The sequence below is a fragment of the Pseudorasbora parva genome, chromosome 23, assembly GCF_024679245.1.
Source record: "Pseudorasbora parva isolate DD20220531a chromosome 23, ASM2467924v1, whole genome shotgun sequence".
NCBI classification, from domain to species: Eukaryota; Metazoa; Chordata; class Actinopteri; order Cypriniformes; family Gobionidae; genus Pseudorasbora; species Pseudorasbora parva.
The window spans coordinates 13,593,725-13,610,233 of NC_090194.1; the positions used below are offsets into that span (position 1 = coordinate 13,593,725).

A 16,509-nucleotide genomic window follows, 5' to 3' on the forward strand; every position below is an offset into this window, starting at 1 on the left:
TGATCATACATAAAATCAATTGATCACTAACAAGCTTTTCATTTAATCCAGCCACACACACACACACACACACACACACACAAAAAAACTCAACAACTCTTTATTTTCACATAAGGGTCCAATCAGGCACAACTTTAATATCAGAAAATAGAAAAAAACACTGCTGTTAAAACTCACTCTTAATCAAACCGTCTTCTTCAATGAGCTCTTGTCCATCTTTGCATCAATAACATCAGGGGTCACACTTGGGCAAATGTGGTCATCAACAAATATCACTACTTAACTAGTCCTGCCGTTAAGTGATAAATAAGTAATATATAGCTACTCAGCATGCATATTTATCAAAGAAAATAGCTATATTTAATATATCGTGCAAAAAAGGCAATAAAACCAGCAGTTGTAATTCACTGATTACGAAAAAGTGAAACTACAGTATTAGTTTGTCATGTGTATACATTTATTCTCTCATGCATGGAAATGGCTAGGTAATACAACTTTCAAATAGATTGTGAGGAAATGTACTATTCATAAAGCCACATAGTTCAACAGCAGAAATTAAATGACTAGATGACATGGCAGCTAATGACCTGAGACAGAGATAAAGTGCAGAGATTGTTTGGAAAAGACTTCTGGGGACCTCATTTCCAGTTTTGTGCTTGATTGCTTAAAGACAATGTACGTCCATGTTATATACTCTGCACTATAATTTGTGTTATAAATGTATACTTTGTTATCTAAAAACTTTTATATCATAATGGCTTAAAGTTAGTGAATATTTTGTTACCTTTTAAAGGCCAAGTTATAATAGAAATTCTCCTGATTGGTAAATCGTCTCAGGTTACGTATGTAACCATGGTTCCCTGAGAGGGAACGAGACGCTGCGTCGAAACGCTAGGGGACGCCTCTGCGTGCCATGTCATGAAGCACTTGTGTAATCAGTCCAATAGCGGGACGATACGTCACGGGCGGGTGACGTCATCGACCAGGAAGCTATAAAGCATGCCCGGACCAAACAGTCACTAGCTTCTGAAAAAGTCGAACAAATCGATCACAGGCATGCCGGGAGTATGGCATCTCGACGCAGCGTCTCGTTCCCTCTCAGGGAACCATGGTTACATACGTAACCTGAGACGTTCCCTATCTCGAGGGAACTTCGAGCTGCGTCGAAACGCTAGGGGACCTCAATACCCACGCCGCCAGAGTCCCAAATGTCTGTTTGTGTGATTTAACCCAGAAACACCCGGGACCCCGGAGTAGAGGCTACGTCCAGATTGTAAAACCTCACAAATGTATGCGGAGAGGACCACCCAGCCGCATCACAAACCTCTGACAGTGAAACTCCCGAAATAAGAGCCATAGAGGCAGCCATACTCCTAGTAGAGTGGGCGCGGACCCTCATAGGTGAAGGATGTCCGACCGACTCATAAGCGAGCGAGATAGCCTCGACTATCCACTTGCTAAGCGTCTGCTTTGAAGCCGATTTTCCCTTACTCGAGGACCCAAAACATACGAACAACTGTTCTGATTTTCGCCACAGGGCAGCTCTGTGGACATATGCATCTAGGGCCCTGACCGGACATAGCAGATTTAGCTTCTCTTGGTCTTGACTAGTGAACGGAGGCGGACAGAAAGCCTGCAGCATTACTGGTCCCGGCACGTTGGTCGGGACTTTAGGAACATATCCTTCCCTCGGGAAGAGAAATGCTTTCACCATTCCTGGTGCAAATTCAAGGCAGGAAGGTGCTACTGATAGAGCCTGTAGGTCTCCTACTCTTTTCAGTGATGAAATCGCTAGGAGAAACACTGTTTTAAGTGTGAGGAACTTTTCTGACACTTCCTCTAACGGCTCGAAGGGAGCCAACATAAGGCCTTCCAGCACTATGGCCAGGTCCCAAGTCGGCACCCTGGAGCGTGCCGCAGGTCTGAGCCTCAAGGTACCACGGAGGAAACGCGTGACCCACGGGTGTCTCCCTAATGATGCGTTATCTAATGGATTATGATATGCAGATATCGCCGACACATACACTTTCAGAGTCGACGGGGATAACCCTGCGGAGAATTTTTCTTGCAAGAACTCGAGAACTGAACCGACCGGGCAGTTAACAGGGTCCAACGTCTGGTGCGTACACCAGGCGACAAAAACTCTCCATTTGAGTGCGTAAAGTCTCCTTGTGGATGGTGCTCTGGAGTGCAACATGGTCTCTATCACCTCAGTCGATAGACCCGTGTTTATGAACTGGGCCCCCTCAGGGGCCAAGCCCACAGTTTCCACAGTTCCGGGCGCGGGTGCAGTACTGACCCCCTGGCCTGTGAAAGAAGATCCCTCCTGACTGGGATTTCCCAGGGAGGACCCTCTAGGAGAGACATGATGTCTGAGAGCCATACTCGGCCCGGCCAGAACGGGGCTACCAATAAGAGCTGAACCCCGTCCCGGCGGACTCTCTCCAGCACTCCTGGGAGCAACGCCAGAGGGGGAAAGGCGTACAGACGCAGCCTCGGCCACGTCTGTACCATTGCGTCCAGCCCCAGTGGGGCTGGATGTGTGAGGGAAAAGAATGCTGGACAGTGTGTCGTCTCTCGAGACGCAAACAGATCCACCTGGGCTCGCCCAAAGCGGATCCACAGCTCCTCCACCACCTCGGGGTGGAGCCTCCATTCCCCCGGCACCACTCCCTGCCTCGACAGGGAGTCTGCCGCTACATTCAGGACCCCCGGGATGTACATCGCCCTTAGCGAGAGCATCTTGCCTTGGGCCCATATTAGAATGTGATGCGTGAGCTTCCACAGCCGACGCGATCTCAATCCCCCCTGGTGATTTATATACGAGACCACCGAAGTGTTGTCTGACCGAACTAACACATGGCGGCCCCGTAGGTCTGGGAGGAAGTGTTTGAGTGCTTGAAACACAGCCATCAGCTCCAGCTGGTTTATGTGCCAGGAGAGCTGATGGCCCCTCCACAGACCTTGGGCCGAGCGGCCACTCATGACCGCTCCCCAGCCAGTTAGGGAGGCATCCGTCGTTAGCATTACGCGACGACAAGGAGCCCCCAGAACTGGACCTTGGGAAAGGAACCAAGGATCTTTCCACTTCACCAAGGCACGTAGGCAGCGCCGCGTGACCTTGATTAGGCGAAAAGGGTTTCCCCTCGGGGAGAACCCCTTGGTCCTGAGCCACCACTGCAAGGGTCTCATGTACAGCAGGCCAAAAGGTATCACGTTGGACGCTGCTGCCATCAAACCCAACACTCTTTGAAAGTGTTTGACAGTGAGTGACTGGCCTAGCTTTATCTGGCTGACGGTATTCAGGATCGTTTTTACCCTGGGCGGAGATAGCCGAGCCGACATCGTTCTCGTGTCCCAAACTACCCCCAGAAAAGTAATGCTCTGCTGTGGCGCCAACATACTTTTCTTTTCGTTCAACCTTAGCCCCAACACCTTCATGTGGGCGAGAACAGCATCTCGATGCTGAACCGCCAGTTGTTTTGACTGTGCTAACACTAGCCAATCGTCGATGTAATTTAGCACGCGGATGCCCTGGAGTCGCAGCGGAGCCAGAGCTGCATCCACGCACTTCGTGAAAGTGCGGGGCGATAAAGCTAGACCGAATGGCAGCACTCGATATTGGTACGCTTTTCCCCCAAAAGCGAACCTGAGGAACTGTCTGTGCTGCGGAAGGATGGAGATGTGGAAGTACGCATCTTTTAAATCTATCGTGACACACCAGTCCTCGGACCTGATGTGACACACGATCTGTTTTATCGTGAGCATTTTGAATTTTAATCTTTTTACTGCTCTGTTTAGATGACGCAGATCTAAGATAGGCCTTAACCCCCCATCCTTCTTTGGAACTATGAAGTACCGGCTGTAAAACCCCGACTCTCTGCAGTGGGGAGGGACCCGTTCTATAGCCTCTTTTCGCAGAAGAGTCTGTACCTCTTGTTCCATTACCAGAGCCTGCTCGGGGCTTACTACCGTGGTAGTAACCCCGTTGAACACGGGCGGGTGTAACCCGAATTGAATTCTGTACCCTTTTTCTATTGTACGCAGGACCCATTCTGAGACATTCGGCAGAAGTTTCCACGCTGCCAGAAAATCTACTAAGGGAACCAGCCTCTCGAGGCTGGTCTCTGGATTTTCCTGTGTGGTCAGCCCGGTGTCCTGTAACGGATAACCGGCAGGTAGCAACCGAACTGACCGCCCAGGGGCCCTCCCGAGAGGGCGCGAACATCCCCAAGCCGCTACGTTTCCGGGCGGACATGGAGATATGCGTTCGCCGGGGACCGCCGCGCCCTGAAGCACCAATGGTGGCAGGGTTGGCAGACCGGCCCCCCGATGGCACCGGGAAAGAGCGGGCGCCTCGGCGAGCCGCACTTTCCCGGAGGGGACTGCCATCGGAAGCCCTGCGCTCTTGGCGTCAGGACTTCTTAGCCGAGGCCTTCCTAGCGATAAGGACGGTCCTCAGATCCGTCCTACCGCGGGAAGGTCCCGGCTGAGCGCGTCGCCCGGTCCCCCGTTCTCTCTGCGGGGGGGCCCGAGCGGCCACGCTCTGTTTTTGTTGCGCTCGATGCGCTGCGGAGGAGGACGTACTCGGCTGGGGCTGCCCCCGCCCGGCAGCCCCTGGGGGATATGATTTGCGGGGGAGAAATTTTTGAAATGCCGCCGCCTGCTTCCTGGCCTCCTGGTAACGGTCGACGACTGTTGTTACAGCGTCACCAAAGAGGCCAGTAGGCGAGACGGGCGAATCCATAAGGAACTTTTTGTCACGTTCTTTAATATCTGATAAATTTAACCATAAATGTCTCTCCGTGGCCACCAGGGCTGCCATAGAGCGGCCGATGGATCTGGCCGTCTCCCTGGTGGCACGAAGAGACAAATCTGCCGCCCGCCTAATTTCGGCGATCGTTTCTCTCCCCACTTCCTCTGTTTCTTCATTAATATCCCCCAACAGATCAGCTTGATATGCTTGCAGGACGGCCACCGTATGTAAACAGGCGGCCGCCTGCCCTGCTGCCGAGTACGCCCTGCCCACCAGCGCTGATGTTGTTCTCACGGGCTTGGTGGGCAGCTGCGGGGCTTGCAGCGACGATGCCGACTCGGGGGAGAGATAGCTCGCGAGCGTCTCTTCCACCCGCGGCATCGCCGCATAACCATGAGCCTTCAACCCGTTTATATTGGAATATTCAGATGTGGACGGGTTAAAGACTCTGGCTGATGCTGGTCTAGCCCAGGACCTCGACACCTCGGTGTGGAGGTCCGGGAAAAATGGCAAGCCCCGCCTAGGAGGTTGTGTATATGACGGTAAAAATCTCTCGTCTAGCCTGCTTGTATGTTTGTGTGACTCAGAGCGCTCGGCCGGCCAGTCTAAACTTAATCTGGCAACGGCGCGAGTGACAACCTCCATAAGCTCCTCCTGTGCGTGTGTGTGTAATGGTGGAAGTAACTCGTCAGTTTCATTTATGCTTACAACATCCAGTTCCTCGGAACTGGAGTGCTGCAGCTGATCTTGTGCCTCAGCGCGAGCGGAAGAAACCGCAGAGCGTGCTTCCAACTCGCGAGCTGAGGCTTGAGATCCAGCGGGTAAGGGCAGAGATAGGGGATCACCCGTCTCTAACCCCGCCACTAGATCTAACTGCGATCCCCAAGACGCGAGCCTTCGCTGTGCCTCGGCAGCAGCGGGACCCGAGCCCTGAGGACCGCGAGCCAAAGCACTCTCCTCGAAGAGTGCCCGGCGTGATCTTAATGTACGCATTGGGAGACTCTCGCAATGCTCACAGCCAACCCCCTCGAGAGCTGACTGGGCATGCTCGAGCCCCAAACACATTACACACAGGTCGTGTGGATCCCCACCCGTGATGTAACGAGGGCAGGGAGTGACACATCGCCTGAACTGACTCGACATTCTTTTTCGTTTTCTTTGACACACACACAATAAATGGACATACAATATCACACAGAGCGCTTTGTGAAGACACAGAAGCTAGTGACTGTTTGGTCCGGGCATGCTTTATAGCTTCCTGGTCGATGACGTCACCCGCCCGTGACGTATCGTCCCGCTATTGGACTGATTACACAAGTGCTTCATGACATGGCACGCAGAGGCGTCCCCTAGCGTTTCGACGCAGCTCGAAGTTCCCTCGAGATAGGGAACACTAAGGCAACATTCTATCCTGGAACAGATATAGTGCGCTTGCATTGGGTTTTACAGGGTGCTTCAGTTCACTGTGTAAGGTTTAAATCTCATTCAGGTGATTTTTATTTTGGATTTATTGTGCTTCTACTCTATCTAGCTGAAATCAGACTCCTTGTAGGGTCTTAAGAGTTAATATTTCATCTTTATTTGCTGTGTCTCTGTCATGGTTACCACTTTGCCATTTCCCTGTCCACACTGACTGTGCTAGCAGATCCACTTTTGATGCACCAAGCTTCAGCCATTCTGAGGGCGGCCTAGAAGGAAGACAAATGTTTTGACATAAAGACAACCAAAGTTAACAAAGTGAATTTATCTGAGGCTTTGAGGAATCACAGCTACTGACCTACTTCTCAGAGATCCACTAATGCTCTTTTGTGGCCCAGCTGGGGTTCCAACTCCAGAGCCAAAGAGTCTGGCCCAACGCAGCTCATTGAAGTGTTTGTCCTCCAGAGGCCTTGTTGAGGATTGTGGCATCTCAATGTTTTTCATTCCGGTTGCTTCATCTTCTTTCTTCTGTGTTCCACCCTCTGAGGTGGGTGTCTGATTGAGCCCAAATCCACCAGTTACCCTTTTACTAACATCCCTGTTACCTGTTGAACTTCTGCTGCTCGTCTGGATAGAGCTCATCTGAAGAAACTGAGCTGACTGGGCAAGAAGCCGATGAGGCAGAGGTGCTCTGTGCTTTTGCTTTTCCATACTTTGAGGTTCGGGTGGAAGATGGAGGTCAAAGGGGACCTGGGAGAGTGGCTGCAGCAAAGTAAGCAGGTCTTGGAACAGTGGTTCATAAATTGGCCCCTGGGCCAGAGCCAAGAAAGCCCATTGGTGATAGTGTTCTGTCACAACATCTTGGAAATAAGTTAGTATAAATTGAGTATACATTTTAAAAGTATATAATGTAGTATTGTGAAAATGGGCGTAATGTAACTTTATGACTGTTCTCTCTAAATATCATAATACTCACCTACGCAAGTGTATACATGATGGATCCAAAATTCCAAAGCACGCAAGCTAAAGAGAAATATGTTCATTAGCAAACTGTACTGTGGCATAACTTTAACAGATATGTTTAGCATTTGACCTACTTTAGCAGATCTATGATGAAGACACTGAGCCGCATGCGACTTGGTAACTGGGAACATTTTTTTACCACAGATATCAAGCTGTCTGGCAGTCGGGTAGATGAGCCTATGAAGAAAGAAACATTGGCAATCATAAAAAGTCAGTATCCAATCAGCTTTTGAGGGCACTTGAGAATGAAGGCGTTTCATTTGATTTTCATTTGACTGGCTCCCACAGACCTGGTTGTGCCGTGGCCTCTACGATGTTCCATAGTTTGTTGCGTCGCTTTCCAATAATCAAGTCTAATTTATATGCTTTCAAACCATCTTGAAGGATAGTCTGGATTGCGGGGTAGAGCTGTTCAAGGACAAGGACGCTGATTGTCGTGCACAGTGAACTGTTTCCCAGTCTGATCTGAAAACAAAATGACAGAATTATTTCTGATTGAGATCTGATTGAGACGTCTTAATCTTCTAAAAGGACTTTATGTCTGTACATTAAACTATATAAGACAATTTTGCCTGGTTAATTAGAACCCATGGCCAATGTTTGACATTTCTGTTATATCAATGATACATCTATCCAAAATATTTTGCCCCACTTTCCTGTTTTTTAACATTCTTGAATTTCTTTGACTCCTGATACTACCTTTTCTTCTGGTTCTTGTCTTGAGTTGAAATGAGCTATTATTAGATCCACTGCAAAACTCACAGCTTTTAACATACCTGCAGAAAAACAGAAAGAAATAGGAGGGATGGGAGTGAGTTAGAGATTTAAATTAATTCTGTAAAAACACATCCTGCTGATCAACAGTGTTTCTGATCCCGCAACATTCGACCTGATGATTTGTAAAGGAATTTAAGACACAATAAATATTTACACAATGCTATACATTTAGGTATTATTTTAATCCCTAAGAACAAGAACAACTTTGAATGAAGATACATGAAACCTACTAAAAAAGGAACAGTAGTACACACATTTGTGCTCACATGGAAGCACACATACAAACATGTCGAGTATGTTAGCCAATCCAATGCAGTGCGAGTAAAAAGTAGGTCACATTTTCCCCTTCAGGGAAGCAGAGGCAATGCTGCAGAGATCCACTCTGTATCTTTCTCTAGCAGAAGGGATTTTTTGCTTTCAATGGCAGTCTGAGACAGAATTGTACTTTTCTGAAGTGTTTTCTGCATTTGCTTTTTCTATGCGGTACATGCTACTGTGGAAATGTTCACATTCTAATATGTCTTTACATATCATGGGCACATTGCTATCAGAACATCATATATTGGCAACTGATAATAATAATCATCTAAAAAATGTCAGGAAATATGTGGGGTTTTATACAAAATAGGATTTTTTTATCATCTCACTTCTCTTGTGCAGAAGATCAATTGAAAGAATATCTGAAGGAGCTTCTGGGGAAAGACAGAACTCCTCAGGAGGTCTGTCAGTCATAGAGAATGAGTCACTGTGTTGACGTTGTCGCATAACACCTGCAGAGATGAGGAAGCATGCATTAAATTGGACTTAAATATAACTTCTACCAGATTCACAAAACATACACAATTTGCTTACCATTACACTGCATTCTAAAAGAGGGAGCATGTGCTCGCAATACCCACCCATATAGACCCCTTCAGAAAAAACTATTTTGTATAATTTAGGTGCGAATTTGCACGTTTAACACACAAACATCCACAACAGTACAGTAAGTAAACGGAAATAATAACATGATCAGTGACACTTACAAGGTGATCTCCTTGACCCAAAGATGTAGTGAGCATTGGTCTTGGGTTCTTCATTGGTGCAGACCTGTGATGCAACTTCGAAAGGCCAAAGGGATTTCCATCCAGTGCCGGGTAGAGAGATGAGGGAGGAGATAGAGGTCAAGGAGGTGACTGAGGTAATGGCAGGGGAGGAGCTTTGATGTAAAGGGTGGAATGCATCTAGAGGACCTGTAGTCTCATCTGTATTTACTGGTGGAGCCTGAGTCCGAAGGGGCACCTGTTCGAGAAGACACTTCTGAGAAGACCAAGATTGTTTTTGACTTTGACTTGAGCAGGCCTTTGGACTCCCGTCTGTTTGCTCTGGGCTTTCACGGTTTTTCGGTCTCATACTTGGACTCAAATGTGGATTTCTGCTTATCAAGTCCTGGTGAATAAGCCCTAACATTGTGTTGGGCTGGATACAATAGGGGCGGTTATGGGGCAAAATAGGGCTTGATGTGCAGGTGGAACAACTGTCTGAACTGGTTGCTGCCTCTAGGTGAATGTTAGAGGAACTCCCGAGAGGAGAGGGTTGTATATGGAGTGGATGTACCTTGCTTTTGCAGGTAGCTTTGGTTGGACCAGGCTTGCTGTACTTGTGGCTGATGTACTGATTGAGAAGAGAACCAAGAGTCTTGCTCTGTTGTTTTCCTGAGGGTGCCTGAAGCACAAAGGGCTGAATGGGGAGAAAGGTGGGCCTTTGTGCTTTTGTGTATCGCACAACTTCTGGGGATGAAGCACATGCACCTGCAAACCCAAGAAGAAATTTGTGGAAAACCGGTTTCTCTATAAAACATAGAACTGAATGCACAATATTAGGGGTTTTCTAGGTTTTTTACCTTCTGGATTGGACTTATTACTGCTGTCAGCACTCATGGACTCTGCTGCCATCTCTGAATCTTCCTGTTTCTGAACGGAGGAGAGTTTACAGATGAAGTGTGAGCCTGTTGGATCCCCTATGGTCTTTTTGATAGATAATTCTCCATTTCCCTTCTTATATCGGACAATTTCTGCAAAAGAGGTGGCGTGTTGCGTAGATAGAGGAAAAGATACATTTGTGTCTAAATGGCTGGGACAGCTGTTTTGCAAGGCTCCCAGCTTCAATAAGGCAGAGCATTTCTGGCTGCCAGTCCAGCTCAGAGATTGAGGACTCTTAAAAGTATTACTACTACCATCTTCTCTTGAAGCAGACGGACACATTTTTATGTGTGCCATCCTCTCATTTGTTCCCTCAGATTGGACCTTATCCTTACCTTCTTCAACCTGGAAAAGTTGGAAAATATTTAGTTTCACTATTGTGGATATCACTGTAGTTTTATATTATACATAAAGATCAAATCATTTGGCTTTTCAAGGACAGTATATTTGTTACACATTAATCCCTTTATCAAACCCTGAAGGTATGGTACTATAAAGGCTTAAATACCTGGTGTTCACTTTGGTCAACCTTTGGCTTTTCCCTTTCATCTCCCTCTGAATGTCCAAAAAGGAAATATTCTGAAGGTGGAGAACAGCTTCCGTGGCTTTGAGTCTCAGATAAACTGGTCAAAGATGACCAGGGTGGGCTGGGTGAAGACTGGGATGATAGGTCACATGTCACCAACTTATAGTAATTCTGCGTGGAACCTGTCAAACGTGCCTGACTCTGCAGACATGTGGTGAGGTCAGAAATTTCCATTGATGGGAAGCCATCAGAGTTGGATGGATAGATGTTGCAGTTTGGATCAGTGTTGTGAGATGACCAGTTGGGCAAAGGGTTTGAACTGTCTTGTAACATTGCACCTGATCCATGAACAGGACTATCTAGGCTAAGTGGAGTTGCAGGAACTGCATTGTTGGTTTTGTAGTATATGGCACTGAAATTAACTAGCACACCATCTGAGCTATTACAGGAAGAGTCAGTGATATAGTCTGTTTGGTTTTGAGTAAAGGATTCAGTAAGATTTTCAGATGGAGCCCAGCTTCCAGGTTCCTCTAGAGTTTGCTTGCTAAAGTCTTCCTCAACACCCCAATCCTGTTCATCACACTCCATTAATACAGGGGTTCCTTTGCCATCCCCACATGTATCATGCCCTTGTTCTTTGTTTTCTTTGGCTTGACTAAAAGTATTCATATTACGTTGAGTCACATTTCCTTGTAGTTGAAGGGATGATCCCTCATGGTACTTATGCAAGTTGTCTCCCTCCGAGTCCTCATCCTCTTCATCCTCATTCACTTCTGATTCAGGGATGAAGAGGTTTAGCCACCTGGGATTACCTCTGCAATGGGATGGCTCTTTATTAAGTTGAGGACTGGTTGATTGAGAGTTCTCTGACAAAACACAAAGCATTGGGAATGATTCATATCCTCTTGAATTTTCAGTCCTCTTCTTGTCTGCTGTTTCTGTTGAACTTGACTTGCTTTTGTGGCTTAGACTGCCATAGTCAAGTGCTTCCCTTGGTAGATCTCCTCTCTCAGGTAGGGATATACTGTGGGTTAAATTCAGAGAGCGTGGCTGTCTAGATGTCTGTACCGAGTTATATTGGTTCCACCCAACAGACTGGCCGTGGATGTGGCACACAATCAGAGTTTCTCCTGACTTTGGGGAGACATCCATTTTCTAAGCACAGCAATTCAAAGCATCAGTCTTTGCATTGCAGGCTGGTTAAGTGACAAACACAGTAAATGCAAAGCTCTGAGAAATCTCTTGTAATGTCTGCATTGCGTTCAAGCAAGAATCTAAAGAAGAAAATAAGCATTCAGTGGATTAGCTATAATGCTTTCATATAAATCATGATTCCATATTTTACAAACTTTAAAAGGTTAGTTCACCCAAAAATGAACATTTTGTCATTACTTGCTCTGATGTTGTTCCAAGCCCGTGAGACTTTCATCTTTGGAAGTTGAACCACTGAGTCACATGAATTACTTTTAAAGAGTCTTTACTTGAAAGTGGCTGTTGTATAGACTGTCAATGGAGGGACAAAAAGCTCTCGGAAAAAGATCTTCATTTGTGTTGTGAAGATGAACAAATGTCTTACGGGTTTGGAAGAACATGGGGGGGGGGAAGGGTAATTATATTAAATATATATATATAACATAATTTAGATTTTTGGGTGAACTATACCTTTAAATCCACATTTCTATATAAACCACACATCACACACATTTACTTGGTTATCTTGATGTGTGCTTCTAGTTGTAAAGGAAACTTGTAATTACAATAGATTAACTTCACCCACTTCATTACCACTTCACTGCCATAATATATATCCCAGATTGGTCAGAAACACCTTTTTTCTTTGTGAGGACCATCTATTGAGTTCAGTTGTTATTATGCTAATTTTATTTTCTATCCCTTAGTTTCCTCATGGGAACCATTGGCTAAAACCCAAGTGTTAAACCTGAACACACACACACACACACACACACACACACACACACACACACACACACACACACACACACACACACACACACACACACACACACACACACACACACATTTACTTACACCATATCTAAATGAAGACATTATAGATTTATCATGTTGCAATTCTAAATCATATACTGACTAACCCTTAAAAACCTATTGAGATTGTAAAAACAGCATTATTTAACTTTTGATTTATGAATAAATTTTCCAAATAAGGTCATGTCAGAATGTCAGGAAAAATGTAATATTTTATTAACTTCTGGTGATACTTTTATTCCTTTTTAAAAGATACTGAACAATTTATTTGCCATTTTAAAAGATTAGTTAGGTTGTTAAAATCTTTTACCTCTTGCCTGGTTTTTCTTCAAATTCCAGCCCTGGAATTCTATGTTTAGTCAACAGTAAATTAGGACCCTGTGGTCAGGCTGTTAGCCTGGGCAACTGCATCAACTCACCCAGCCGTAAAGCTCCATCAATCGGAGTGCCAGCACATAGTCACTCTCATTCTGTCGGCACAGTTACTGGAGCAAACACACCGCATGATCACAACCTAATGCTCTACATCCACTCAGCAGAGACTAAGCAAAAAAAATAAATTAAAAATGAAAAGATAGGAAACGGGTAATGTCCCTCTTGTAGTTCCTCTTTAGTCACACTTCTTTCTGCTCTGCACTCCTCACAGCTCATCTGTTCCTCATACCTCCCCTCCTCCCCCTGTACAGTTGTTCTGAGCCCCACAGTCCTATAGCAACAGCATCACAGACCCCACTGAGCATGCTCAGTGGTTTGTTGTTGAGGGATCATATTTGAGGGGATGGCAGATTTGCCTCTGCTCTCAGCATGGGGGGGATTGAACACAGACTCACTTGGAAAACTGAGATCCTCAATGAGAAACTAATGTTTGAAAATTACATAGAAATTTTGATGGTAGAAAGCCCATTTCTTTCTCAAAGCTTAAAGGAATATTTCACTTAGAAAGAAAAATCTGTCATTATTTACTCACTATGGTTTTCTTTCTTCTATGGAACTTCAGAGAAGATGTTTTGAAGACTGTGCCAGTTGTTCTTTTCCTTGTTATTACAAAGGCAGGTGTAGCTTATAAACTCTAGCATTATATTCCAAATTGAGGAGCAAGATATTATGTATTGATAATCTTCCCAGCTATTATAAACTGCTGTGACTGCCGCTAAAACATTAATTTTGTATTTTGGGTGAACCAATCTTTTTCTATTACATTACGTTTTTTAAAACAGCATATCTTTGAGGTAAGTTACAGAAAAAATTAGCTGTCACAATAATCATTTGTTTTGGGTTGTCCTCATTCTCCCCTACACCACTAATGAGTTGAAAGACTCTTGCCTTTGATGACGCATGGATATGGATAATCTCACAAACATCTGGTGTAGGCACTGATGGAAAAGGTGGCTAAATCCCTTCGCCTGACTGCCTCTGTCTTTCAGTTCAACAACCCATTGGGGAAAAGCTCATATTTGTAGCCACCATGCCTAGTAAACAACAACAAGCTCATCAGATTATTATATCAAAAAGCTCACTGGCTTTTCTGCTAATCTACTGACCTAAATCAGTATAACTACAAGATGCCTCAAAAATATTTTTATGTCACCGTTTCAAGAACAGCTGTAGATAGCATGAACTAAATTATGCATGTATGCAAAAACCTGTCACATGGTAGAAGCGAAAGAAAAATTGTACTCTAAATAGTATTTTAATGGTATGATAACTAACTGCACAGTGAATACAACTGTCTGCATGTAATGCTGCTATGCATAGGCTGAGTACACTTCATTCAGAGCTTCATTGGGACGAGTGGCCTGTCACTCAAACCTCCTGTACATTTTCATCAAGCTCATCCAGTGCACTCAAGCAGTCATTTTGTTTAGATATGGACATGAACACAGCAGGATGATCAGAGGACTGGGCTCAGTCAAATCTCAGTGTTTGTCAGTCTTTGAGTTCAAAATTGTATTAAGGACAAGCATTACGAAGTGTTCTTACAGATGGAGTTTCCAAAAGAGACATGTTCTTGTAAACCTACAAAGAACAGCTATGTTTGTTATTTATTTGGTTATTGGCTAATTATTAGGTGTCTTCATTTAAGTCAATTTTTTTTTGGATACAATGTACTTTTTGTGTTAATTTTCCCTGTACAGATGAAAACGTTATCAAAATGTTCAATACAAACACGATTGCCTATAAACTACACACCTATAATGCTTACTTGCATTTCACTGTTCTCAGTTTTTTTGTTTTGTTTGTTTACATGAAGATAATGGTATTGTTTCAAAACCTGTCTTGCATTCTCTAGCCGCCGGGTGCGGTTGCCATGCGGATGAGCGGCCAATAATTTTGTATTTTGGATGAAAATGCTGTCTTATAAGTGACACCAAATTAATAACTAATGATTTTTTTTTACAACAGAAAATGAATCACAAAACTTACTTTAGCTGGACAAACTTTTTCTAGAGCTAATGTACAGCCAAAATAAGCATCAACAGTAAGCAGATGTTATTAGACATTAATTACAGATGTAATTGTTTTTACATAATGCATGTACACCAGGGATGGGCAACTTCGGTCCTGGAGGGCCACCGTCCTGCAGAGTTTAGCTCCAACCCTAATCAAACGCACCTGATCCAGCTAATCAATGTTTTAGGATTTCTAGAAATCTACAAGTGGGTGCGGTTTTTGATTAGGGTTGGAGCTAAACTCTGCAGGACGGTGGCCTTATTATATGCCTCTATTTTAATGATCTGAGCGCATGGTCTGAAGCGCATGGCGCAGGGACCACTTAGAGTGTATCCGAATCCACTTTTTTCTAGTTTAAAGGTGCACTATGGAACTTTCCGTCCACTAGAGGGCGCCTATTCAAAACAAATGCGTAGTTTGATGATGCAACGTGTGAGCGCAGCATCTTGGGAGATGTGGTCTTGCATGTTCATGCATGCGGTTATTAACATTACGGTAGTCTAAAGCAGAGCAGGACCGAGTGTTGTAGACCTGAGCACAGCTGCTGGAGGGATTGTTAAACAAATACCCACCTCGCGAATACCGGGACTTTTATTATGAAGGGACGGGAGACAGTCGCCAGTACTGATCAGCTCTTCCGGTTATGATTTTGAGGTAATTGAGCTCTGTTTATCATATTAGATACATTTTGGTTGGTTTAAAACGATGTTATGACGTTACTCCGTGCGTTCACTTGTTCACACTGCTAAGAGTAAAGCGCTCCTGCCAAATAAAAGCCGAAACTGAGGGTAACGCAGATATGACGCGATTGACAGGCGACTCTGTCAAATGCAATGCTGAAACGTCCCTGTCCTTAGTTAAAATCGCAATTTTCTCACAATTTACAAATAGTTGGAAACATCTGGGATATTGTAAGAACTCAACTGAACAAAATATATAACACTGGCCTAGTGGTTTTTGGATATTTTACTGCAAAAATACTACATAGTGCACCTTTAACAACGTGAAAAAAACGGTCACCCCACCAGATGCGTTGTCCAAAAGTGTTGTACCAAGTCTCTTAATGAGTCATGGGTATGTTTTGTGCATGGCGTGCAATAAACCAGTCTCACCTCCCTTTAAAAGCCAGCTGCGCTTCCACCATGGCGGATTTGCTGTTAACATGGCAGAATTAGTGAGTGGAAAGACTGAACGCTTCTCCAAAGAGGAATCCTTTTATTTTTAATATTAAACAATGTTTGTGTGCTGCTGCGCATCCCTGTGTGTGTAATAAGCAGAGTGTGCGTGTATTGTGCACTCGCATATAGGTGCATATTACTAACGCGCCCTTTAAATAACACAAAAAATACAGCGAAAAATCATTTTCAGTTCCTCAAATAGCAACACGCCAACATTCTGCCTGAACACACCTCGTTTTCAGACCAGCACGGCCATGGGCAAAGAGATGGACACGAGTTAGTTTGTTATTTAAACAACGTGATGCTGGACGTGAAAATGATAACTGCGTCGGGCTGAACCTAGCAAAATAAGCATTGTATCAATTGATTAAATGTTATTACCTAGTAATTAATGACTTGATACTAAGTAGA

The 16,509-nt window shown here is 44.8% G+C and overlaps 1 protein-coding gene across 5 annotated transcripts; it reads right to left on the reverse strand.

Moving 5' to 3' along the window:
• Positions 1–88: 88 nt before the first annotated feature.
• On the reverse strand, positions 89–14,895 carry LOC137062767 (AP-4 complex accessory subunit RUSC2). 5 transcript variants are annotated; one of them, XM_067433670.1, is made up of 12 exons: positions 12,889–14,894; positions 10,445–11,617; positions 9,858–10,281; positions 9,001–9,765; positions 8,623–8,745; positions 7,898–7,974; positions 7,489–7,663; positions 7,273–7,375; positions 7,152–7,198; positions 6,534–7,035; positions 6,151–6,444; positions 89–832 (listed from the first exon to the last, which is right to left on the reverse strand). In XM_067433670.1, exons 1-11 carry the CDS (start codon positions 12,904–12,906, stop codon positions 6,294–6,296), a joined length of 3,558 nt encoding a protein of 1,185 aa, XP_067289771.1. In that variant the 5' UTR covers positions 12,907–14,894; the 3' UTR covers positions 89–832; positions 6,151–6,293. The 5 variants fall into 5 exon arrangements, with proteins under 5 accessions (XP_067289771.1, XP_067289774.1, XP_067289773.1 ...); XM_067433673.1 differs by having other exon boundaries at positions 12,780–14,162; XM_067433672.1 differs by having other exon boundaries at positions 10,445–11,736; positions 12,889–14,160.
• Between the last annotated feature and the right edge of the window lie 1,614 nt (positions 14,896–16,509).